The sequence below is a fragment of the Sus scrofa genome, chromosome 4 (genome assembly GCF_000003025.6).
Source record: "Sus scrofa isolate TJ Tabasco breed Duroc chromosome 4, Sscrofa11.1, whole genome shotgun sequence".
Lineage (NCBI taxonomy): Eukaryota > Metazoa > Chordata > Mammalia > Artiodactyla > Suidae > Sus > Sus scrofa.
Genome location: NC_010446.5, coordinates 49,944,355 through 49,971,941, shown reverse-complemented (window position 1 = coordinate 49,971,941; position 27,587 = coordinate 49,944,355). Strand labels below are relative to the sequence as shown.

The following is a 27,587-nucleotide window of genomic DNA, read 5'->3' as shown; positions in this document are numbered from 1 at the left end:
AGAAATTTTCAAAAAATGAAACAACAGAATTTGTTTAATGTTAATGATAATATTTTTGTACTGTTACTCATTTTTTATTAGCAAATTTGATATAAATTGAAGTAGGTATACAAATTACCATGTTTCATTTAATACATGTGTATATTTGTATAAATAAATATTGTACTTCATTAATCAAGGTAATATTACATACAGATTATATATATTTCAGCTAATTTAAATATTATTTTTAACCATGCACATGAAAAATATGTACATATATAAATATATTTATATATTAATAATTTAATTTGTTTTGTAGTTATGATAGGCATGTGAACATGTAATTTACAGACTGTCATTTCAAAGGACAGATTGGCCAATAATATAATATGTAACATTTTATTTTATATAAATCAGTTTTGTATCTGATCAATTTTTATTTATATAAATATTTTGATAATTATACTTTAAATGCAATAATTTTTAATTGAATTGTTTTAACTTTAAGCATTTGTCTATCTGGAATTCATTTGAAAGTTTCATAGTGCGTGGGAAATTATGGTAAATTTGGTTATTACTATTATATTTTTTTTGTAATGTGGAATGGATACCTAAGGAATATCTCAAAAAGTGCCTAAAATATATTCTTGCTAACTATATAACAGAAAGGGTGGAACTCATAAGAAGTGAATATTTGAGTAAAATTATTTAAAACTTTTAAAATTTTTTTAATCCATGTGAATTTATCAAGATTTACCTCAGCAATAATATTGTTACTAGTAAAAATGATAATTGAGTGATTACTATATCTAGAGAATATGCTAGGACTTTAATATTGTTCAGAGCTAATTTAATAGGAATTTTGCAAGAGAGGTGTGTAACTTTTGTAATACAACTAAAATTTTCAATTCTAGTTACTAATGTTTTCTAGATGAGGTTGGTCTATAAATAGTTACTATGGTATATCAGGCTCAGAAGTCAGTCACAGCCCTTTTGTGCATTGCGCATTACAGTTAGGACACCAGAAAAATATTTTTGAAGTCCTTCAGAGACGACACAGAGAATTAAAAGATACATTAATTGCTAAACCCTAGCCACTGTAAGGAGCCTTAATTATCGTGAAGCAGAAGAAAATAACAAAAACATATGCCACACCCTAGCAGAATATGGTTAAATATAAAGAGGTGAGTTTATCTCTGTCTGACAATTAGAAGGTATGTTTTACCCTATGTATGTAGTCATGCAGACCAATATAAATATCCTCTTGCTGCTGCTACAAAGAGATCTCTGATTCTAAACATAGGCATTCAATAAGCAGAAAAAAGGCTCTGGACAATGGAAAACCAATTACATGAATTCTTCCCTTATCTAACTTCACTTATGTGTGCTATTGATTCTGCCCTATCTGCCCGTGGATTATAAATTGCCTCATAAGTCCTACTACTTGCTATAGCTCACAAAGCCCCTTTCATACTTTCCAGTGGACTAGGATTTGTTCTGGTCCAGGTAGGGTTCATGCCCCAAAATACTGTACACACGTTGTAGAACTGTGCTACGAAGATTCCATTATACTCAACCTATCAGAGAGTACCCTGAGGGTTCTGCTTTGTGATTCCTCAAGGATAACAGTGGTCATTTGACCCTCAAGTAGCCTTTGGTCAGCTGCTTTTGAACCGTCAAGATGCCCATGTCCTCTCTCCCAGCAGCCATTTTGTCTCATATGATAGCAATAAGCAATGTGCCTCCTCCTCCACTTTGCAGGATTCCAAGTGAGTGGGGAAAACCTAGAGGGTCTGCCAAAGTTTTCAGTGGTACTGAAAAGAGGCATTGATAGGCACACTAGGAATTTTAGTGGGATGGAAAGAACATAGATGTTTAATCCAGCTTTGTCCTCCTGAAGCCATTTCCATTTTCTAGGTCTCCGGTACTTTATTTAGTAAAAGGATCTGTATGAACTCTTAGAGCTTCAAATAACACAATTCTTTTGAAGAAGAGAGAAAACAAAGGCTTAGAAAGATCACAGGGCTAGCCAGTGATTGGGGCCTTGTTTCTGACATGTCTTCTGGTGCCCACCTAGAATTACTTTTACTGCCCTTTGTGAGAAAATTAATGCATAACTTTTACTAGGAGAATTCTTACATAAATTTTTAAGGAAGAGAGATAATTCTCATCTTTGCTATGAAATTTATTCCCATTTTGTTTTAATTTTGTAGTGTTTTTAAAATAATATCCTAAGAATTACAGAGTTAAATATTTTGAAGTTTATACAATTTACAATATTTTCTTACTTTATATAGTTAGACTAACTCAGCACATTTTTCTCAAGACTTCATAGCCATCAAAGTCATAGATCCATTATTTGATCACCAGTATACTGACTAATAATATATATATAGTCAGTCTTAGAGATGGTTGAGATTTAAAAATCTTTTAGATACTGGCAGTAATAATTGTGACCCTTTCAACTTCAATAAAGCATTTACCCTATTATTTTAACATTCATTTGATAGATTTCTAGCATTGATTTGAAAAAGCTAATCCATCTATTCTTTTATCTTCTTGTGAGACTTTACTCTTTTATGTGTATATATTTTAAAATTAATGATCATAGTCTCCAGGGAAAAGTTGTCACAGGAAGCAGTTGGTATCCGTTGAAAGCCTATCCTTATGTCTTGAACAGCTTTAGATGAAGTCCTTACATTAAATCAAATTAATTCCTACATATGTTATTTTATACATTTTCATTATTATTGTGAAAGACTTCTTGTATGTAGTCAGTTATACTTCAGTGCAAGTTGAAATAAGTATTGAATGTAATTTTGCAAAACCCACATTTTCTACTGTGCAGGAAAAAAATTCACCCTAAGACAGATTCTTTTTTTAGCAGTCTAGGAAGTGCAGTAGCTGGGAGTTAAAAGATCAAATTAATTTAGAATCAATGGGATGAGATATGTGCTACCCTCTGTAGTGTCTCCCAAGGAAACACTTAACTTGTGTGAAGTGATTAAAAGATGAAAAATCAGCAGCAATTTAGATCTCAGCACTGAATAGAGCATAATGGAAAGCAGTGGAGTTCCTGATTTTCCTTTTAGATGTTCCTGCTTGATGTTCTGTGTGTGACTTCTCTTTGTAGACGTGTCCTGCTTGCTTAGTAGCTGTGTCTTTGTGCTAACTCTAGCAAGGTGGCACTTTCCCTTAGTGAAATTGTCAGTGCTGAAACAATGATCTCAGGAAAGAGTATGTGAAGGTGCTTTTAATCCATAATATGGATGAGTCTGAATTATAAAGAAGATATTAAAGGGAGTGATTGCAAATGCAATGGACATACATAGGGAGGTACAGTTAAGGACTGTAAAGAAAATCTAGGCATCATACACATTCTTGTTTACTATGGGCGACGTTACCTAGGTTATGTTTAGTGAGTCATGTTTACTTTCTCTATAAATTTTATATGTGAATAACATTTATCGAGGGCTTCCTATACACAGTGTATAAGCATTTTATGTTGTTAGTTCATTCACTTCTTACAAGAACCTATGGACTCTGTGGTCAGCAGAATAACAGCCCTCAATGGTATTCGTATCATAATCCCCTGATCTTGTGAACATCCTATGCTGCTTGGCAAGTGGAATTAATGTTGCTGATGGAATTAAGGCTGCTAATCAGCTGACCTTGAGATAGGAGAATATTCTGGATTATCTGTAATCACCTTATAAGTAGAAGAGAAAAGCATATGAGTCAGATCCAGGGTGAGAAAGGCTCAATGGCCATTACTCTCTTTAAAGGGGACCATGAGCCAAGGAATCCCGGCAGCCCCTAGATATGGAAAAGACGAAGAAACTGATTCACCTAGAGTTTCCATAAGGAATGCAGTCCTACTGACAATGTGATTTTTGCCTAGTGAGACCTGTTTCAGACTTCTGACTTCCAGAACTATGAAGTTGTGTTGTTTTTAATACAATAAGTTTCTGGCAATTTTTTACAATAGCTATAGAAAACTAACACATATTCTATTTTCTTGTTAGGGATAGTTAGGCTTAGCTTTCATACTAAAGTTCACATAATTGTCAAGTGGTAGAAATTCTTCATAATGTCATCCATGTGATGAATTTTCTCTCCTCATAAAAACAACAAAGTCAGCAGCGCTCTGGTTTCCTCCTGGCCCAGTACACTGAAATCTCTTGCACATTTTATCAGTTAAATGATGCTTGTGCATTTGTTGAGTTTTGCCATTTTGGCTACTTCAACCAACACTGTTTTGATTTAAAAAAGAGAACACATCAAGCATCTTTAAACACCCATCCAATGTTGTCTCCTTAACTCTGAAATTCAGACTCACAAATACTCCAAGTAGTTAAGCTTCTTAAGTCACTTAAAAATATTTTCCTTATAACTTTCAAGTCTTCTCCTTCTACAGTCTCTCTGACTTGTGTCTCTGGATTCTTCATAGCATGCTAACTCTAGGAAAGAGGATTTTTCTCAGAAGCCAAAAGGCCATGCCAGTTTTTATTCTGAATGAGAATTGTTTCAAAAACATGGTTAGTAAACCCTGCCTTAGTTTTACAACCTATGTGAAAAGCACCTGGTCTAGTGACAGACATTGACCTGTTATTATTAGAAGCTGATTTTCTGAAGAGACAAAAGACAAAAGGTTGAAAAATGTCCTCCTTTTTTTTTTTTTTTTTTTTTTGCTAGAGCTGTGGCATGTGGAAGGTCCCAGGCCAGGGATTGAACCCATGCCACAACAGTCACCTGAGCCGGTGCAGTGACAATACTAACCCTTAACCCTCCATGTCACAAGAGAACTCCTCATACTTATAATTTGGGTTAATAAGGATTGCCTTTATTTTATTCATGCTTACTGGGCTTATCCTTCTGAGAAAAGACAGTTTCAGAAATGTACTTTACATTTTGTCTACTGGTGTATCTGGGAGAAAGAATTTCTGTGCTTTAATAAAAAGTTTTAGTTTGTTTTCCCAGTAATATAAGAATTTCAGGTTCACAAGATATCTGTAGGTACATTTTGCTTGTTCCAATATACAAGGATGTAGAAGAAAAAAAAAAATTGTTCACGAGGAGACCAGAGACACTTCAAGGAATTTAGAAATAAGATGCTACTCTTAAGTGAATGTTTTTTCCTTTGCTCTTTTTTTCATTTTATGAGCATGCATTTACAGAAAACCTAAAAAAAAAAAAAAAAAACGTCATCATTCCTAACACTTCAAGGGCTTTTCCTGTAATTTGAGAGTTTTCAGTTCTTTAGCAGTGAAAGATGAAAGGAATATACATATATCTAGAAAGGTGAATGTTTCTCCATGTAAGTTTTACACCATTCAAATCCTATGAGTTCAAGTAATAAAAATGGGAGCTTGTCAGAGGAGAAGCAGATTTCGTAAGGTGTAAGGAAAGCAGGGTTGAAAAGCAGAGGTGAAAGAAATGAGGAGTGACATTATAAGAAGGAATTCAATTTGGAAAAAGTGGTTGAATGCTTATGTTTTTACGTTGGTGTAATAATAGTCCCTATGGAAAACACCATCAGATAATTTAGGAAAAGAAATATTAGGAAAATATTTTCTCTATTTTTTTAGTGTAAAAGAGAAAAGATGACTTTTATTGAAAAAGCAGTGCTTCTATTTTTTTTAATTACTACTGTTACAACTATCTCAATGTGCTTATGCTTTCTGTCAGAAAATCTTTAGTGACCTTTTGAAATCAAGCTATAGCAACTTAAATTTGAGCTTAATCATGACTGGGGTGTTCAGGCAGCAAACCTTGAAGTAAAGTGCAGTGCAAATCAGGTCTCTCTACTAGAGGTCACAGCAGGTCACCCCTCAGTCTCAAGCTACTGCTCTGTTCCTCGCCATCTGTCTCAGACTTCTGCATTGGTCCTGATATCAATCTTTCAGCCATTCACATCATCTATCACCTGCCTTCCAATATATATTATCAACTACATTTCCATTCTTATATGATTGCAGAACTGTGATCCTATTTATTCTCTGCTCAAAAGTTGTCAGGGCCTTACTTTCCTCCAAAATTTAGATTACAATCCATTTCTCTCAATCTGGCATTTAAACTTTTCATGACTTGGCTAAAATTTCTCTCTCATGTCTGAGACTTTACACTTCTATCGACAGAACTCTCCACTTCTGCTAAAATACTTTGATAGATGTACTCTAAACCCATCCATAACACTGCTCAGGGGAACAAGAGAACTTTCTAGGTCCAGGTAAACCCTCAGATGGCCATATTTGGAACACGTGCTCAGATAGATGTAGGATAGAATCACAGTCATCCAGAATGGCAGTGTCAGCTGTGTCCCTTTTGTGGAAGCAGGCCTCACAGCTGCCTGGGCAGCAGCTCACACAGTTCTCTTTTAGACCCTCAGGTGGTATTTCAGGTCTAAGGAAATAAGAGTCCCAAAGGACAGACCCTAAAAAGCTCTAACTTAGAAGCCCCATACATACATAGCAGGCGACGTCTCTTATAAAAATTCCATAGGCATTGTTTCCTCCATGGAACCTCTCAGTTAGAAGGTCATTGTGCTGAGGGAAGTCCATTTCAAAGGCTCTCCATCAAGTTTTGTAGATCATCTTGAGCTTCTCCTAGTCCAGGTACCACTCACCAGTCAGAGATCACTATTATCATGAGCAACGTTACCCAGCAGTCTGGTTGGCACTTTATCACCACTCTAGGGAATAGAGCTAGAGAGTACTCATCCCCAGGGGGCGGCGGGGGGGAGCTACTCCTTGAGTTACACCATCACAGTCCCACTCTACCCTTCTGCCCTAGCTCATATTTCCCCTTGGGTCTTCCTTCTATTTGTTCCTGTCATTCCAGTTTTTCCAAGTTCTGCATCTTCAATCTGCACAGATTCAGTCTTTGTCTTCTCCAGTATGCAATAATATCTTACATATCTCTGAACTCCCTTAGCACTTTCTCTACACCCTTTCTGTTCTTACCACCTTTTAACCTCACATTAGACCCCTCATATTGGGTGCCTTAGGGCTATGATTCTTACTAGATGATTATCTGGAGATAAGTGGTTATTCTTCACCTGTCTTTGTTTCTCCAATGCCTGGCATTCAAGTGTGTAGTAAATTGACAGAAGAATGAACAAATCTCACACAATTTATGGGAATTTTGGTGAATAGTTCTCATTCAAAAATTATTACATAAATAAGATCTGCAATCAGGCACAAGGGAATATCAAAAAGTGAGTGACTTTTCCTCCCAACCCATACTCTAATCTTACCATCAGAAATAACTATCACAATTTTTTTCTTAAAATTTTCCATGAATATTCATGTTTGTATGTACATACATTTATTTTAATGGTTATGTTGTGTTTCATTGTTTGAATACACCAAAATGCTACTAACGGATGTTTTAGTTATTGTGTCTCATCTTCAAACCTACCCTTCTCTATTCTGTTGGGACTCCACAAACCAGTTTTTCCCAGGAAGCCAGGGGGCTTCCTTTTAGGATCTGTCAACAGCAGGTGTTAGAGGGAGATCAGAAGACAAGACGATGGTTAAGGAAAGTGTTTATTCTCTTAATTTCCATTTCTGGTTTGCCTCTCTTTGTGAACATCTCTCTAGCAGTGGATCTTTTTCACCCAAGCAATGGCTTTTTGCTCCAACAGAAGCAGTTAATTCCTGTTGCAGTTTTCCCAACATTCCCAGAAATAACTCCAATCTCACCTCCTCAAAATTCCAATGCCAGATGCTTATGGCCTGTCCTCAGACGATCACATTTCACCTTGGAGGGTACATGGCTCCACATTCCTAAGTTTTAGTAATTAAACCTCTTTCCTTTGCTTCATCAGCAGAGATAGTAATGGTAGATGCATGATACTTGGTGTTCTCTTTTTAGTCTCTTTAGTTCTTTAATACCTAATGGTCCTTTGTATCAGTTTTTTTTTTTTCCATTAAAAGTACTGGTCTGGTTTCTGTTTCCTGACTAGTGGGTCCTAATTAATATGGTGGTACCCTATTTCTAGTTCCTGTTACTATTAAAATCAAATAAACATCCTCTACCTGACTTAAGTTGTTAAGCAAGTATATCAATAAAACTGCAAGGCCAAATGATATGTACTTTTAATATTTTGATAACTACTGAGAAATTGTCTTCCAAAGAGGTTGTACTAATTTCTAGTCCTATAATCAGTATATGCAAACTTCTATTTCACATTATTCTATATCATGTATTATAAAATAAATATTTCACCAATAAGTTAGTTAAAAAGAGTTTTAATTGCTCAAGTTTGTTTTCCTTAAAGAGTAATGTTTAGAATCTTTTCAGGTATGTATGGCTATTTATATTTATATGAAAATCCTGTTTTGTGTTCCTTGCCCATTCACTGAGTTTTATTTTTCCTTTTATTAAAAAAAAACACTATTTGTTTATAAAATAAATTAGCCCTTTGGTGTATACTTTAAAAATATTTTTCTCAGTTTGCACTTTTCTTTTGTCTTTATGACTTTTGTGTTCTACAGAGTTTTAGAATGTTGTGTATTTTTTTTGTCCTCTGTTATTGATTCTTGTTTAGAATGTCATTCTTTTTTTTTTTTTTTTTTTTTGTCTTTTGTCTTTTGTCTTTTTGTTGTTGTTGTTGCTGCTATTTCTTGGGCCACTCCCACGGCATATGGAGGTTCCCAGGCTAGGGGTTGAATCGGAGCTATAGCCACCGGCCTACGCCAGAGCCACAGCAACGCGGGATCCGAGCCGCGTCTGCAACCTACACCACAGCTCACGGCAACGCCGGATCGTTAACCCACTTAGCAAGGGCAGGGACCGAACCCGCAACCTCATGGTTCCTAGTCGGATTTGTTAACCACTGCGCCACGACGGGAACTCCAAGAATGTCATTCTTGATGCCAAAATTTAAGCATAATTCCTCCTTGCTTTCTTTTAGTACTTATGTAGTTTTATTTTTCAATATTAAGCTTTTTAAATATTTGGTGCATATGAAATTTATTTTGCATGCATTTACTTTAAAATAGTGATGTAAAGCTACAACTTACTATTTTTCAAAGTAACCGACCAACTGTGCTAATGCTGTTTGTTGAGTAATTCTCTTTCCTACTAATTTGAAAGGCCAGTTTTTATTACATACGAATTTTTATGTGCACTATGGATCTATTTCTGGAATATGTTATTTTTTCCACTTATCTCTCATCTATTTATGTATTTGTGTTGAACAGTTAAAAATTTGAAGCATTATATTTCAAAGTATAGTAAGATTAACCTTTATTGATTACTCCTTTTAAAAAGACTTGCTGGCTATTTTCTCATTTCTATTTTTCTAGGTGAACTTTATTTAACCTTTCTACTTTTTTGGGGTTTTATTGAAGTATAGTTGATTTACATAATAATCTGTGATAATTTCTGCTGTACAACAAACTGATTCAGTCATACATATATGCATATCCATTCTCTTTCTGACTCCCTTCCCACATAGATTATCACAGAATTCTAAGTAGAGTTCTCTGTGCTATACAGCAGGTTCCCTTTGGTCAATCATTCTACATATGTCAGTGTGCATATGCCAATCCTAAACCCCCAGTACATTTATCCCCCCCACCCAGCTATCCCATTGGTAGCCATAAGTTGGCTCTTTCAACAAATATTTTGGTATTTTAATTGAAAAAAATGTACAAAATTTAAAGATTAATTTATGGGGAATTGACATCTTTATGATCTTGAATATTCCTACTGAGGATCTGTTATCTTTATTTAACCTTTCTACTTCCAAGTTATGCAGTGTCCTTTTATAACACTCAAAAATTATTACTGGGCATTTTATCTTTTTTTCTTGTTATTATAAAGATTTTTTATTATATTTTGTAACTATAAAAGTCATCATAGGAGAAAGCTATCGATTTTAAAAAATAAAATAAAACAATTTGAGACCACAGTCTTATCAAAATATTACAAATTCATGATAAAGAAATATACTTTTCCAGAGTCATTTGACACTCTATCATCCTTAAATATTTTAGTGTTTATTTCTTAAAAATGAGGACATTATCTTAGTATATAATCACAATACATTCATCAAAAGGAGGAATTTAACACAGAGAAATTATTGTAATATAATCCTTAGACTCCAATCAAATTTAGCCAATTCTCCTGATAATGTTCTTTAAGTGAAAGTATTCAATTCAAAATCTCATGGTGTGTTTCACTGTCTTGTCTCTTTGGTCTCCTTTAGTCTGGAACAGCTTCTAAATTTTCTTTGCTTTTCATGACCTTGATGCTGGGAGATTACAAACCAGTAGAATATGCTTCAGTTTTGTTTGTCTGATGTTTCCTTATGATTAAAGTTAGATATCTTTGGCAGGAATGTTATAGAAGTAATTTTGCGTTCTCTCTGTCTTGTCAGGTGGCACATAATTTCACTTTAAGGTGATACACAGAGTTTCTCTGTTATAAATTTACTCTTTCCCCTTTTGCAATGAATAAGTATTTTGTGAAAAAGTATTTTGAAGGTGTATAGATATCCCATTTCTCATCAAATATTTAATCAACCATCAATCAATGTAAGATTATGATTTCCTAGTTTATTCAGAGGGTTTTAATGAGTTACTATCATATTTTTTGATTCCCAAATTGTTCATTTGTTCACAGTCTGGCCACTGGGACTGTACTCAAGGTGATTTAACATTTATTTGACTTCTGGAGCAATAATGTTTTTCAGGCTCATCTTGTACTTTTCTTGTACAAAACTCTGGAGCCAGCCATTTTCCCAAAGAGCCTTAGTTCATTTTAATGCAGAATTGTATTTAGTTAGTATTTTTAGGGCCACACTTGTGGCATAAGGAAGTTCTGCAGGCTAGGAGTTGAATGGGAGCTGCAGCTGCTGGCCCATACCACAGCCACAGCAATGCAGGATCCGAGTCACACCTGCAACCTACACAACAGGCAATGTCAACACTGGATCCTAAACCCACCAAGTGACGCCATGGATTGAACCTGCATCCTCATGGATCCTAGTCAGCTTTGTTACTGATGAGCCATGATGGGAACTCCAGGATTGCATTTAAAAATCAAGATCTGGGCACTATGTATGTTCATTGATGTTAGAGGGTCACCTCTCCCAGGCCCTCTCAGGGGACAGATCTAAAGAATAAAATTTACATTTTTGTTTGTTTGCACATCAATTTGTATCTACTGAAAACCAAGTATTTACACCAGTTTGTTCAAGTCCAGTGCAACATTACAGTCTTTCTGGTCTTCTCCCTTTCAGTGTTTGTACCTAAGAGAGGTACTTGAGAGAAGAGCCCTCAAGTGAGAAACCTGGCTCCTATTAACCTTAACACCTTTGATCATTTCCCCTGTGTGTAGCCAATCTTTCACACCACTGCCATCTCATCCCTATACCCAGCACTGGCACATCACCTCTGTCCCCCACCTCCCATCGCTTGCTCTCCTTACCCCTCCTGGTGTCTGATACTCTGCACAGGCCCACTTCACATGTGGATGCTCACCACCACATGCTGGTCTTGTTCATTTTAACACTCCACCACTCACCCCACACCTACTGCTGGCATTGATGCCTACATTCCTCTACTGCCCTATGCATTTTAGGACTCATTTTTTCAGAGAAAGAAATGAGCTTCTGAATATTTAGTTATTTTCATAATCAACCACCTCAGTCAATATCCTAATGGATTTTCAGTCTATGGAATTCTATTTTCTATATAATTACTTTCACCTCTCTTTTTTTCTAATTTTTATAACGTATATTTCTTTTATCAGATTATATTATTCATACTTCCAAAAATATGTAGCACTGGTGGATATTAGTATCCTATTCCTGGATTTATGCTATTGCTGCTAGAGTTTCAACATTAAACATGGTGCTCTCCTTTGTTTTGATAAAATTAAGAAAATAAACTTTTTAAAAAAATATTTAAAAAACATTGAGTTTTATTGAATACTTTTGTATCTGTAAAGATTATGATTTTCAAATGTAATTAAGTGGATATATTTTGTATTTGAATTTCTTTGAATTACTTGGATAAATAAATCTTACTTTTTTGTAGAGTTACTTTTTAATATGTTCCTGGGCACCATAAACTTATTATTTTTCATTTATAAATGAGATCAGTTTCTGATTTTCTTTTTCACACTGTTGTCACATTTGGGTATGATTATTTTGCTTGCTGCATCAAAGAAATTTGGAAGCTTTTCTGTGTTCTCTAACATTAGTTGGTATTAGAATTTTTCTCCTATAAGGATTTCATAGAATTAACTTATGATAACACTTTGGTATGGTGCATTAGTGTGTGTGTTTATGTGTGTATGCATGTAGCAGGGAGAAACTGCTGTGAAGTTACTTTTTACTTCTATCAAGGCATTGATTCATTTTTCCTCCCTTCTATGGTCAATTTAGGTAATACACATTTTCCCGAAAAGTCATTCATTTCTAATCAGAATTTTAATTATTTTGGTATGTAGTTCTGAAAAACACTTTGATCACCTTTATAATGATGTTCATATTTAATGACTTCCCAATTATGTGTCTGACATTGGGTATTTATGACTGTTTTCCTTGTTTAGATAAGCCAGTAGTTTATTTTTTCCTTTTATAGAACCAACTGTTGAACTTGTTTACTTATCTATAGTCTTTCCTGGTTTATAAGTTCATTAATTTCTGCTTTTCTATTTTCTCTCTTCCATTTCTCTTTTTAAAATTTTTTAATTGTTATTTCCACAATACAATTTTTTTCTACTGTACAGCATTGTGACCCAGTTACACACACATGTATACATTCTTTTTCTCCCATTATCATGCTCCATCATAAGTGACTAGACATAGTTCCCAATAGTTCACTGATTCATTTCTACTTAATTTTGGGGTAGTAAGGGAAGTTACTAACTATGTGGAAATTATTTTGTCTTCTGATTTTTTTTTCCAATTTGCTCTTTTTTTAATCTGTTTTTAAAAATTGAAGTATAGTTAAATTTACAACTCCTGAGACTTCTGATTTATAAATTTATGCCATATAATTTAGAATGCAAAAAATATTTAATAGTAAGACTCCATAACTAAACCTCTATTTCTTAATTTATCAGCTTTAGACAACAAATATTCACAATCCAGTGTAAAATGAGAAAACTTTCCTTCACATCTTAATTTGATTATTATTGTCTAACTTGAATATTAACATCTAAGTCTTTGGCTAATTACATTCATGCCTTCAAATACTATTATTAAACATCTAGCATATAAAAATATTATTTAGACTGTTACTATTAATTATCTGCTATATGAGGGAACCTATATAAATGTATTTTATTCTTTTACTTCTCTTCTGAAACTTCTAATTATTATTATTTATGCTATCTCCACTAGACTCTATGAAGAATTTATATTAAGGTTTACAGAATTTACCCACTCTTTATTATTACAGAGTCCATACTATTTAAGCATTAGTTATATGCTCATTAAATTGTATTTTTCAAAAGAGGGCTCATGGTACTTTATATTATCTGAGGTCTTATATTTATATTTATTAATTAACTTTATATTAATTTTAGACTAAAACTCATGAGTGATTTTTTTTGGCCTTGCTATTTGCCAGAAATTTGCTGGGGGGAAGACTAAGTCCAAACTGAGTTTTCACACTTGTATGAGACTTCCTGTTTTGGCTGGATGCTAAAATAATTGTTTATCTTTGAAACTAACATTTAGTTATTAACCTAGTGACATCTAGAATATCTAGTCTCTTTGTACTATTATTTCTTTTTCTCTTTCTGGGTCATGGTACTGAATTTAACTCTTTAGGCTCAGGTATTTATATGAAACAAATACTCTCGTATTATATGTTTGATCATTTTTTGGGTACCATTATTATTTTCTTATTCAGGAACCACTTTCACATGAAGTGTATCTATCTGTCTTGATTTATCACTTTCTCCTTTTCTTTCATCAATTTATTTGAGTATGTTAACCTCTGTGTTTTGTGATTATATTTTCTTAAATCTCTGTTGCCATTTTTGCTGTTTCTAATGTGGATTTTGTCATAAAAATATCTTTGTCATTTCCTGAATATACCTTGTTTGTAATTTATTTATATTATCTTATTTATATTTAATGCCTTAGAGTTCTTTTTTTTTTCTTTCATCAAGGGTGTGTGTGTGTGTGTGTGTGTGTGTGTGTGTGTGTGTGTGGCCTTTCTCCTCATTTCCTACCATACTACATCTTCTGATGTGTATTGTTTTATTTTTATTTGGTATTTGTTTTTCACACTTTTCCTAAGAGTATGCTATACCTATATATCAGTATTATTGAATGACGGATATTTTTTGAAAGTAGATTACTTGCTAGAAAAATAAATAATGGTGGGGAATGAGCCTGGATAGCAGACAGATGGAATTTTCTTGTATGTTAACTTTCAACACTTTCTCATCAACTCTGTTCTGTACTCTTCCCTAAATCATATGTCTTTTGTTAATGCTATTATAATTCATATTCCCATGGTTTCTTGGTAGTGATTTGATTTCTACTTCTCTTCAGTGACTGAGATCGGCTGCTTCTGTGTTGATTGCTACCTCACATCTGTCCTTTATTTTACCACCACCACAACACAACTCTTAAAAAAAATATGAGTATATGTGGCATCCTTGTTTTGCTCTACATTCCATATATATCATGGGCTTGAGGTTCCTCAGTCTGTCCAGTCTCAAAAACGTTCCATTCCAGGTAAGAGTTCATTGGTTTTACTCTTCAGGGCACCACCTTTTCCTGGAGAACTTTACTTACTCCCTTAAACAAGAGAAGTATGCGTTTGCATGCTTCTTTTAAAGTTTATTTAAATTACACTATGTGGCTGATATTCTTCAGAATTAGTAGTAAGGAAATGTGCTTAATCTTCATATTTAATAAAGATCAAATTTTTTTTGCCCTTTTACATTTTGTTAGCCAAATCTTTGCCATGGTGAACATGTTTTTAATGTCAAAAATTACAATTACATGATCTTCAATCTCATGTAGAAAGGGAGGTGTGATGATTAAAGTATAATACCTTACGAGAGGTAGAGAATGTTTGCTTTTTATTGTTGTTTATTTTTAATTAGTTTTTGGTGAATATTCTTTGCCACATTCTTTAAATACACCTTGATATTCTGCTTCCTGACTTAATTATTTTTCCTTGATTTATTTTCCTTACATACCATTGACCCTCACCTGACATACTACAGCCATGTTCTATTTATTTATTCATAATAATTTAAAAAATATATTTATTTAAATTCAAGCACTGTGATAAGTTCTAGTGTTTCATATATGAGTAGGAAAAGGATCCTACCCTTAGGTGATAGTGATAAATTGAAAAAAACATTAGGTATAAATGAAAAGGATAAAGCTTGATTCATTGCAACTATTTTCAGTTTTAATGCAACCACTTTTTTTCTAGGAAAGATAAGTATAAATGTCACAGAGAGGTTAACTTCTGAGCTGGCTCGAAATGGATGGATAAGTTTTTCATAAGTTAGAAAGAACTAGAGAGAATATCGTATTGAAGGGATAAGTTATGTTCATGGAATAGCCAGAAAGTTTGTTGTTGAAAGATGGGAGCCATGGGTGACAAACATGGCGGTGGTATTCAGTGAGGGTCAATGAAGGTAAATTGGGTATGATTATAAAAGGCATCATATTCCATACAAAGACACAATAACATTGGAATTTTAGAAAGTACTATGGTGGTAGTGTGAAGGTTGGGTTGGAAAAGAGGAAGTTGAAGTTAGGGAGACTAGACAGGAGGTTACTGAAAAAAAAAATGCTGACTTGTTGCATGCAAAGTGTGCACACCATATAGCCCTATTATTGGCCCTGCCGTTAGAATTAGAGAGGATATGTTTGAAAGATGCATAGGATACGTTTCAAAAGATGCAGAACTGATAGTTTTCATAACACATTGGTCCTAAAGGGGAAAAATAGAATAGGATCCCAAGGTTAGTGACAGATTTATGAAAAGTGGTAGAGATTTTTTTTCTTTTTCTTTTCTTTTTTTTCGGTTTTTTTTTTTTTTTTTTTTTTTTTTTTTTTAGGGATGCAGCTGCAGAACTTGTAAGTTCCTAGGCTAGGGGTCAAATCAAGGCTGCAGGTACAGCCACAACAATGTGAGATCTGAGCCATATCTGGGACCTGTACTGCATCTTGTGGCAATGCCAGATCCCTAACCCACTGAATGAGGCTGGGGAGCAAACCTGCATCCTCATGGTTACTAGTTGGGCTCTTAACCTGCTGAGCCACAGTGGGAACTCCCAATAGAGATTTTCTTAATCCAGGTGGAGAATTCATGAGGGGGATCAAGTTTTTGAAGAGAAGTATGAGAGAAATTTTAAGTGAAATTTTTGTTATCCTGAAATTGATTTTCCTGGATGAAATTTATGTGACTGTTAGTAGAGTGAAGGTTAGAGTCCTGGGCTGGAGAGTTTGATTTGAGGATCTGAAGTGTATGTGTGATAGCTGGAAATGTGAGTGCTGACAAGGAGAGAGTCTAAATTGAGAAGAGGAAGATACTGAGAATGGATTGGTGGACAACATCAATTATCGAGGGAAGAAGATAGGAGTTAGTAGAGTGGTCTAACAAGGAAGAAGCAAGCGCAGAGAGAGTGGTGTCAGAAGCCTCCTATAGAAACTTCACCAGTGTTAAATGTCACACAGGCTAACACGATGAATACTGAAAAGAGGTTATTGTACTAGGAACTACAAGATTTCCTATAACTTTAGTGAAACAAATACTAATAAGTAATGGAGGATGATAAATTTTAAAGAGTGGAGAAGCAAATTTGAGTTGAGGAAATAAAGATGAATATAGATGACTTTTCTAAAAACGGATATAAAAGGAAGTTATTTTGATAATTTGTTGTATACATTTCCCCCTTTTTCATTTTGTGTTAATATATTTCTATTTTAACATCTAACGACTCATATAAGGGGCAGGGACAACATAAGCCCACTTGCATAATTGTCCAAGTTGGCATGCCAACTTCTATTCATAGAACTCCTTGATTAGACACTATTGCTCTGCCTCTTGATGTCAAAGTTTTTAAGGTGCCTTAAGTTTACTGAATGTTATTTGAAGAAGGATTAACTTTGGGATTGTATAAAATGAAAAATTATTTTAAAGGGAGAAAATAAACACACAATTAACCATTAACATAAGTATGTTTAATTCCCTGTTATTATACAAACTTAAATTTATTTAAAAATATAGCACTGGATCAATTAATTTTCCAAGTATATAGGGGGAAATAGTTACACATATAATCTCTGATGGATATTTCTTTTTCTTCTGTCCAGCTTCTTGCTCTATACTTTAGGCCTATTCTAGAACTCACTTCTGTGAATTAGTGCAAGAACTGCTGTTCTCACTACAAGTTTGTTGATAATGTTTCTATTGCTATTGGTGCTGAAGTGTTTCTTTGTGCTCTGAATATTGTATTAAGGAAAGTTATCACTGGATTAACTATAAGAGTATGCACTACAATTACTTTGAAGAAGTCTGCTTTCTAGTCTACTGTACTCTGACATTTATACATGTTGTTGTCACATTTCCTCTTCAGCTCTGCTGTCTGTCCCCTTTACCTTGTCCTGTGAGCCACGCGGGGGAGTTTAGCCTCACTGTAAACAGTAAACATTTATAATACTGCTAAGTCTTCACTTATTCTATTGCTTCCTTTTAGCTCTACACAAGGGATATTTATCTATCTTTTAAAGGAAAGTTCACTGGAGAAAAATAGTTTTAAGACACAACCTCCAGAGTTCCCATCATGGCTCAGTGGGTAACGAAACCAACTGGGAACCATGAGGTTGCGGGTTCGATCCCTGGCTTTGCTCGGTGGGTTAAGGATCCAGCGTTGCCATGAGCTGTGGTGTAGGTTGCAGACACAGCTTGGATCCTGCGTTGTTGTGGCTCTGGCGTAGGCTGGCGGCTATGGCTATGATTCTATCCCTAGCCTGGGAACCTCCATATGCAGCGAGAGCTGCCCAAGAATTGGCAAAAAGACAAAAAACAAAAAACAAAAACAAGACTCACAACCTCCACCCCCTTTTATTTGGCCACACTCACAGCATGTGGAATTTCCCAGGCCAGGGATTGAACCTGTACCCTAGCAGTGACCCAAGCCTCTGCAGTGACAACACTGGATCTGTAACCCGCTGAGCCACAAAGGAACTCCCCAAACCCATTTTTAACATATCTTTTAAACCCCCATCACAAATACACTTAATTTACCATACTATGCAAATATGAAAATTATATGTCTACCCTTAAGCAAACATTAATACGTGTAAATTAAATATCATTGATGTGACACTCAGATAAAACACTGGATTTCAATTTCTGTATTCAGTAATATGCAGTGGGCCTTATATGAATAAAGATAATTTTTTAAATTGCATCATGGATTTTGAAGTTCTTTGTAACCACCTTTTATATCAGCCTCCAAACCTCTTTCAAACTGGAGCTTGGGGTTAAGGGATGCAAACTATTGCTTTTGGAATGGATTAACAATGAAATCCTGCTGTGTAGCACTGAGAACTATGTCTAGATACTTACAACAGAGCATGACAATTGGAGGAAAAAATATATATACATGTATGTGTAACTGGGTCCCCATGCTGTGCAGTGGAAAAAAAATGTGTTGGGGAAATAACAATTAAAAAAATCCTCGATTTTTATTCCTATTACAAGGTTAAGACCCCTCTACTTTGCCAAAAGTCCGGGCAAGACATTTTCCTGAGGAGAAATATAAATATTAAAAAAAAATGTAAACCTAGTACTCTGAACTCTTTAGACTTTATATACTTTATATATATATTTTTGTCTTTTTGCCTTTTCTATGGTCGCTCCTGCAGCATATGGAGGTTCCCAGGCTAGGGGTCCAATTAGAGCTGTAGTTGCCGGCCTACACCAGAGCCACAGCAACACCGCATCCTAGCTGCGTCTGCGACCTACACCACAGCTCACAGCAACGCCAGATCCTTAACCCACTGAGCAAGGCCAGGGATCGAACCTGAAACCTCACGGTTCCTAGTCAGATTCGTTAACCACTGCGCCACGATGGGAATTCTGAGCTTTATACCTATATTAAATTTGATCACCAGAAAAGCTCAACTTTACAATTTCATGGTGAAGTCTTTTGCTTTTTTCTTTTTAATGAAACTGCTTCAGTGACAAGATCTAGTTTTTCACTCAGTGGCCTATATAAAAGCCCCTGTGATAAATACTTCTTGGAAATGTGAATTAGTGAAGACATTTTTTGATGAGACTTGTGGTTGCCTGGGGGGGTGGTGGGATGGACTGGGAATTTGGGGTTCATAGATGCAAACTATTGCCTTCGGAATGGATAAGTAATGAGATCCTGTTGTATAATAGCGCTGGGAACTATATCTAGCCACTTATGATGGAGTATGATGGAGGATAATGTGAGAAAAAGAATGTATATATGTATGTGTGACTAGGTCACCTTGCTGTACAGTAGAAAATTGACAGAAAACTGCAAACTAGTTACAATGGGAAAAATAAAACTCATTTAAAATAATAAAATAAAATAAAATGTCCTTCTAAGCTATGAGTGCTATATAGCCTGTTCGGGTTTTGAGTTTATTTGGCTGTGCCAAGCCTAGTGCAAAGCCATACCGTCAGGTGCTGTAACTTTCCTCAGGCCAAGTGAATTTTCAATTTTTCTGTTCTTTGCTGGCAATTCTTAGTCTTATGATATCTGTCCTGCGATTTTTATATTTTTGTAAGTTGGTTTAACTGAAAGATGAAGATATTTACTTTTTTGAAGTGCCTTTTAAAGTCAGAATTTCTCAAACCTTGTCTATTTTCCAAATCTCTATGGCACCACCCCCCTTTCATGTTCACACCAGTCTCCAGGGTTCTTTCTGACCCTGTTTTTAAACAGGGTTAGGAAAATAAACTAAACCAGTATTTAGCAGAAGTCTTTTCTTAATCCATGTATATAAAAATACTATATAAAGATTTTATATAATATCCTATATTCCTAGGGAATATTATTGTATGAAAAGTATTTTTTGGTATAATCTAGCTGTAACTTAACTCATTTAAAACAATTATTCTGGGAGTTCCCATCGTGGCTCAGTGGTTAACGAATCCGACCAGGAACCATGAAGTTGCGGGTTTGATCCCTGGCCTTGCTCAGCGGGTTAAGGATCTGGCATTGCCGTGAGCTGTGGTGTAGGCTGCAGATGTGGCTTGGATCCTGCATTGCTGTGGCTGTGGTGTAGACCAGTGGCTACAGCTCTGATTCGACCCCTAGCCTGGGAGCCTACATATGCCGCAGAAGCGGCCCTAGAAATGGCAAAAAGACAAAAATAAATAACTAAATAAAATAAAATAAAATAATTTTTCTGTATAATGGTAAAATGTAATTAGGTTTTTTTTTTCTTAAGGCCTGAGTAATGGAAGAAAATATCTAAATCATGTAATTATTATTTTCAAGTTTACTAAATGGTAATGATTTATGTTAATAGCAACTAGTTTTCTGTTCAAATTTTCCTCATTTAAATTTCATATTTAGAAAGTGGTATCTGTTATTGATGATTCATTTTTAGATCACCAAAGGCTTAAAACAAAATGTTTTTGATATTTTATGACTCAGTACCAGGAATTAAAATAGATAAATTTGGACAGGTCAAATTCTAATTCTTCATTATTGGGATGTGGTCCATGAATACATTTTAAAAAGCTTAGAAATGCATCAGACCACTGATTTTCTCCATACTTTTTCACTAAGAGAAGGAATGATGTACATCTTTGTATTTATTTTTTCTTTCTCTTTTACAACATTTCGAATAGCATGAATTCTCCTGGGGGAAGGAGAGACCTGTGTGATGTGAGTGCCCATCTTTGCAAAGGTGCTTGTTGTCAATATTCTATCTTCCTTTTCATCTCCTTTGAAGGAGGTCAGTTCTTTCTGGCACTAAAGGAGAATCACAATTAGTTTTCTTCTTGGCTATGATTACTATCTTTCTGCTCATGAAGGAGAGTGTGTGATTTGCTTACACTTGAACTTCAGAAAGAATTGCAGACTGAATCCAGACACTAAACGCTGCTCTTAAGAGGGGCTAGCCAAAGATCGGCCTTGTATAGGACTGATTAAAAATTACTAATATTCCAGAGAGGGAGAGGTAGACCTCAGGGAAGCTCTTCTTTGAATTCATATCTGGAGTTTTGGAACCAGTACACATGCTAAAGGAATAGGAAAAGGATTATGAAAGGCTTACTTCCTGAGTAGTGACATTATATGACTCATATAAATTCTGGCATTTACTGGAATTAAGCAAATAAACAAACCATGCCAGACCAGATTTGACATCAATGAAAAACATTAAATTCTTTTCTCATTTTAATCACTCTATTCAATTTTGCCTGTGTATCAAACAAACATTGTTAATACCTCACTCCTATAGTCACAGAATTATTTTACTATGATGAATATTCACAATTAAACTCTATTTACAAATCTGGTTAATAAAATTACAGAAAATTACTCACATTCTAATTGATTTTTTTAAAAATTTGCAGGCTTGCACATGTCTAAGAATATTGATTATAGTCAACTGAATGCATTATGCCACATGAGAGGGCTACAGCATAGGTAAGTTATCATGGACTCCTTTTCCTGTCAGTCAAATAAATATGAATATGTTTGTTTCATGGATAAAGTATAGTAATAAAACCATTCTTGACTCTCAGAGGTACCTGATTTACCACACAGATAAAAACATTTGAAAACCTGGAGGTTATTTCTCCAGACTGAAGGGCAGACTATATATGTCATGTTTTAAGGAAACAACTTAGTGTGAAACGAACATAACTCATCCCTAGCTGAGCCCTTTCTAGTACTCAAAAAGCAGTCATAAAGGAAAAAAGCTTTAAATGGTTGAAAACACAAATCCTCAGTGAAATAAGTACTTTAGCAGTGCCTAGGAAATGCCCAGTTGAAATATATTGGCGCCGAAGAACCAAGAAATATCATGGTTCAAAGTTCAGTATTCTTAAGATATATGATACTTGAAGATATAACTTTTAAAAATCTATTTTCTTGTCAACTCCTTTTCCCAAGATGGATTTTTGAAATTATAAAACTACTTAGTTTCTCCCTTATCCATCAGTGTCCATGTACCCTCCTGCCTTTCTTCACTAGGAGAGGAGTTTGCCTCATCTTAAGTCATGTCCTCTTAACCACTTCAAATTATTTCTATATCTTCATTGATCTTTCCACTCCTCCTTTTTCAGAGAAAGGGAGAGGATACCACAAAAGCTCAATCTTTAACACTGATTAATATTACCAATATGGAGCCACATATACTCAAATACAGTTGTAGTTATGCTGATTCTTATTTGTATACTTGGAGAGACTATAATTCATAAGTAGGTTTAGCCTAAAGTTCACTTACAATTAGACTACCTAGCATTCAGGATTTTCCCATGGATACAGCACTGTAAATTTAAAGGATTGGAGAAGAGGAAATCAACTTAGAAATCATCTAGTGGAAACTCCTTAATTTACAGATTGTTAAATGTGCCCAATTGACCCCAAATGTATCTTTAAATTACACACTTTCATGATTTAAAGATAAAAATGATATTGTTTAAAGTACAGTAATTAATTATGATACCAAAAAAGTTGAATGATTATTTTTCTTGCATTGCTTCCTATTAAGGTAAAGTACATCAAATTAGTCGAGTATTAGAAGTTGAAAGAGACAGTTATGATTTTAAGGAGACTCCTGGACAAGATCAAAACTTTAATTAATTAATTAATTTTTATTTTTTTATTTTTATGCTTTTTAGGGCTGCACCTGTGGCATCTGGAAGTTCCCAGGCTAGGGGTTGAATTGGAGCTGCAGCTACTGGCCTACGCCACAGCATTGCAGGATCCCAACCGAGTCTATAACCTACACCACATCACATGGCAATGCCAGATCCTTAACCCACTGAGCAAGGCCAGGGATTAAACCTGCATCCTCATTAATATTATTCAGGTTCATTACCACTGAGCCATGATGGGAACTCCTAATTATAATTATTTTAATTTCAAAATATGTTATCTTTAGTTTCTAAATAAAGGTGCTTTGCTAGTTTTGTTGACTTACCAGATATGGACATTATTTTCATAAAAAAGAAGATATGAAGAAATAGATAATTTTTTTAGGGAAAATAAAATTTGGAAGAGATAAGGGAGACAGGAAGAGCTTTAAAAAGATGGCTTATGTATATATAAAAAAAAATTAACTGAGTTGTGATCCCATAAACATTGCTCTGACTGGAATGATGTCCATTTTTATTTTGAACAATTTCCATTGACAGCTACTGATTGGCACTGTCAATCCAAAACAGATTTGTTGTCTTTTTTGCTGGCCAAAAATGTGGGCAGAGACTGAGGAATCTTGTTTTTATTTAATAGGTCAAAAACAAGTTGGAAGTTTATGATTCTAGGTTACCTATTGATGTTATTTTACCTAAAGTTTATACTCCAGAATTGAGCTGTCTGGAGCAGGATTCTTTACCTGAGCATTACCTCTCCTAGGGGGGATTTGGAAATGTTACTCATTTATAGATCACACAATGACTGAGAGGTAGCACTAAGTTAGGCATTGTGAACAGCAATGTGCCCTAAAATCCTGCACATTTTTCCATCCAAAAGGCCAATAGACCTCTGTGGTATTATAATTTGTAATATGAAGTGTATGTTTGGTTTTCAACCCCATTTCTGGCATACTGCTCCAAAAACCCTTGGAATTTCCTAAGTGATGAGAATGATAAAAGGGGGCCTTTTGTTTTGCTAATGAGGTGACTTTGGGACCCTCCCCCATACCTAAGGGTCCAAGTTGCCAGGGAAACCAACTCTATGATTGGAGGATTGAAACTTTCATTCCTATTTCCTGACCCTGGGCCAATTATTTAATCAATAGTATTTATGTTATGAAGCCTCTTTCTAAACCCAGGACTGGGTTCAAGGAGCATCAGAGTTAGTGAACCTGTGGAGGTACTGGGGTAGTGATGCCTGAAGAGAGCATGGAGGTTTTGTGCCCATTCCCACACACCTTACCCTAGGGATCTCTTCTATCTGCATGCTTATCTGTATCCTTTATCATATCCTTTTATAATAACCTGGTCAATGTAAATAAACAGTTTTCCTGAATTCTCTGAACTACTGTAACAAACTGTTCAAACTTGAGGTGGGGATTGTGGGAACCTGTGTTGGCTTCGATAGTTTCCTAATGTTATCTATCTGACACATTTAGGTTAATATATTTGAATACCATGTCGTCAGACTATCCAATGCCTTTTCGCTATGTAAAAGATAAAGTCAAATCTACTTATACATCAAATGGTAACCTCAAACTTCACAAATCTAAAGCAGAACTTTTGACTTTTTTCTTTTCATCTATTAATCTCCTGAACTAACATTTTAATGAATGACAACTGTACAAATTCCAACTGGTTGAGCCCCAAACCTTGGAATCATCAGAGCCTGATCTCTTTTTTTATACACCGTACCCAACCTTAAAGATATTCTGATAGCACCACCCTCAAAATACATCCAGAATATAACGATTTCTTACTACTTCTCTGCTGATACCATCCTAGTCCAGAGCATCAAGGCTCTTACCTAGATTACTGCAATAGCCTGTTGATTGGTTTTCTTACTCCATCCCTTGACCTTTTATAGTCTGTGATTGGCACAGTAGCCAGATGAAACTTGTTAAAATATATATCAAAACATGTCAGAACATTATTTGCTCATAATATTCTAATGGCTTCCATATCACTCAAGGCAAAAGCTAAAATCTTCACTGTGGTTTGCAAGGTTACACATGGTTTCATCCACACTGCATCCCTGACTGCTTCTTCTGGACAATACCCTCTTGCTTGTTTTGCTCTAGTCACAGTGGTCCATTCTCTGTTCCTAACACAAGTAAGTTCCTGCCTCAAGGCCTTCACACTTGTACTTTCTATCTGGAATGCTCTTTCTTCAGATGTCTACTCTCCTTTCTCCCTTATTTCCTTCATTGGTGACTAGCCTATATGAAACAGATACTTTTTAGCTTTTCTTATCCCTGATCGTCTTCATTTCTTAATAGTATATCTGATGTACAGTTACAAATTTTATACTTACAAATTTATCTTTATCAATTCTTCATTCTACATTGAAAACTTCATGAGGACAAAATTTGTTTTATTTGCTGATGTATTCCCAATGATTAGAATAGTATCTGGCACAATGTTGGTGCACAGTAAATATTTGTTGAATAAATCTTTTCTATCTGGTAGTTAAAATCCTTTACAATCTGAAACAATCAATATATATTTGTTACCACTTGCTAATGTGAATATTACTCCTGAGCAAATAACCTCTAAACTCCCAACCTTTATTTATAAATTCATTTATCCTGATATACTTATTAATTTGCCCAATTCCTAGTTTAATTTTACTTATCCTTCAAGGTCTGGATTCTCTTCCATCAAACTTCATAGTTTTTTTTTTAAATTATTATAGTTGATTTACAATGTTCTGTCAATTTCTGCTGTACAGCAAAGTGGCTCAGTCATACATACCTATACAGGATATACATCCTGTTTCTCATACTATCTCCCATCATGTTCTATTCCAACATAGCTTTTTATTCCGCTATACGTCTGTGCTAAAAAGACTGTGGGCTGAGAGTCTGAAGGAATGCATTCTAGCCTTTGCTTTACCATTACATATGATTGAAGCTCTTGGAATATCAGTTAAACTCTAAGGCCTTAGTTTTCTCACTTGCAAGGGGAAGGACATGCATTTTATTTGACACAAAAAAAAACCTTTTAGTCTTATTACTATATAAAGCCGAAGTTATATTTCTATCTATATTTTAATCTTAGTGAATGGTAAGATTATCTACCCAGCTGTCCAAGCCAGAAACTTTTAAAACACAGAATCCCATCTTTCCTCCATCTTAGGCACACATTTGATATGGCAATTGTAATCACACTATTTATAAAAGCTTTTATTTTGGGACATTTTCCACATTTAGAGCCTAGTTTCCCAGTGACTTTCCCTTTCCTCCCAGCCATGGCATGATTTGTAGTTTCTTGACTACACCCTCATCATGTTATTGAGAGCCTTGTACTTTTAATCATATTGATTTTTCTGTCTGAAATATCATCCTCCCACTCATCCTCATTCACCAATAAATAGGTGAACTAACCTTTTTATTCAATCTGAAATCTCCTTTTCTAAGAAGAGTTTTCTTGATTTCCACTTTACTCTGCATTTTTTTTCTATCAGAACACTCCTGATAATTTCTTATTCATTTGTTTAAAGTCTCTTTCTATATTTTGATATAGGTTGCTCCCTGAAGGCTGCATTCATTGGATTAGCCCAGTATGACATTAAAAATAATACTAAAAATGACTATGGTTTAAGTAAAAGCTTTTTCATCCTTACTTAATAGTCTGAAGGTGACACTCTGGTTGTGTGTAGAAGTTCTAGCCCATGAAATCAATCAAGCATGTTTACTGGCCTCATGTTGGTGTTTTGATATCAGCTTATCATCATTTTCTTCTCAATATGATTGAAGACAGCCACTACCATATCTGGTTTCTACTCCATGGAAAAGAAAACTGTGAAGTCAAGGAAAGCAATTTCCTATTTGTCAAAAGGAGGCAGAATTTCTGCAATCACTTCTTACATTCCCCTGGCAAGAACCTTATCTTAGGCCAAATTCAGTTGAAAAGAGGCTGGGAAATGCAGTCTTTATTAAGTCTGGGAAAAAGTGGACAGTGAATTTGAGTGGGGTCAAAAAAAATCCTATTGTACTAATCCATCTGTTACTAGAACCTAGAATACCCTAGGGGCTCAATAAATGTTTTTAGTTAAAAAGAGAATGTATTGTAATTCTTTATTCTGGTTTTGATCTCTTTATTATTCTATGTAGATATTTGGAAATATCTATAGATATATATTTTCAAGTTTATTAATCTCTCATACAGCTGTCTCTAATTTTTAACCCATTCATTGTTTTTAATTTTAATAATTATAATTTTCATTTTGAGGAGGTCCACAAATTAGCCTGGTCATTCCTGATAGTCTTTTGTTGTTGATCATCATTGTAATTTCACCTTTTATTTCTATAATCTTTTATACCCTCATGTTTTATACTCTATATCTAGCACATTAAGAATTATGGACTCTAAGAGTGCAAATCTTATGTTTGTTGCTTCTGCTGACATGCACTCATGGTAGCTGGCCTTTATAGGTAATCTTTCCATGAATTTTTTTTCTTGACATATAATAATGTATGACCTAAATTGTGCTAAATTTTCCCCAGAAATAATTTATATCTGTCTCTACTTTGAGCCAGGTTGCTACCATCAAGCTAGGACTACTTCATTCTTTTCCTAGTCCTTCTTCAAAGCAGGTTCTCAGGCTGGGGTCCCCTTTTTTATCCTGGGCCAAGGCTCACATTCTTTTGAGCAGTGCTCTTATCCAGTGACTGCTCTCTACATGACCTTATCCTTCTTCTGTGCTCATTGCTCACATCACGGTCAGTTTCACTGATGTTTTCTTAC

The 27,587-nt window shown here is 34.9% G+C and overlaps 1 protein-coding gene across 1 annotated transcript in view; it reads left to right on the top strand.

Annotated features, from left to right (window-relative positions):
* The window catches only part of CNBD1 (cyclic nucleotide binding domain containing 1), a 469,302-nt gene continuing 443,378 nt past the window's right edge, over positions 1,664-27,587 (top strand). Inside the window, exons 1-2 of the mRNA XM_021090804.1 lie at positions 1,664-1,751; positions 21,552-21,624. Coding sequence (XP_020946463.1) covers positions 1,664-1,751; positions 21,552-21,624 — 161 coding nt within the window. The remainder of the gene's footprint in view (positions 1,752-21,551; positions 21,625-27,587) is intronic.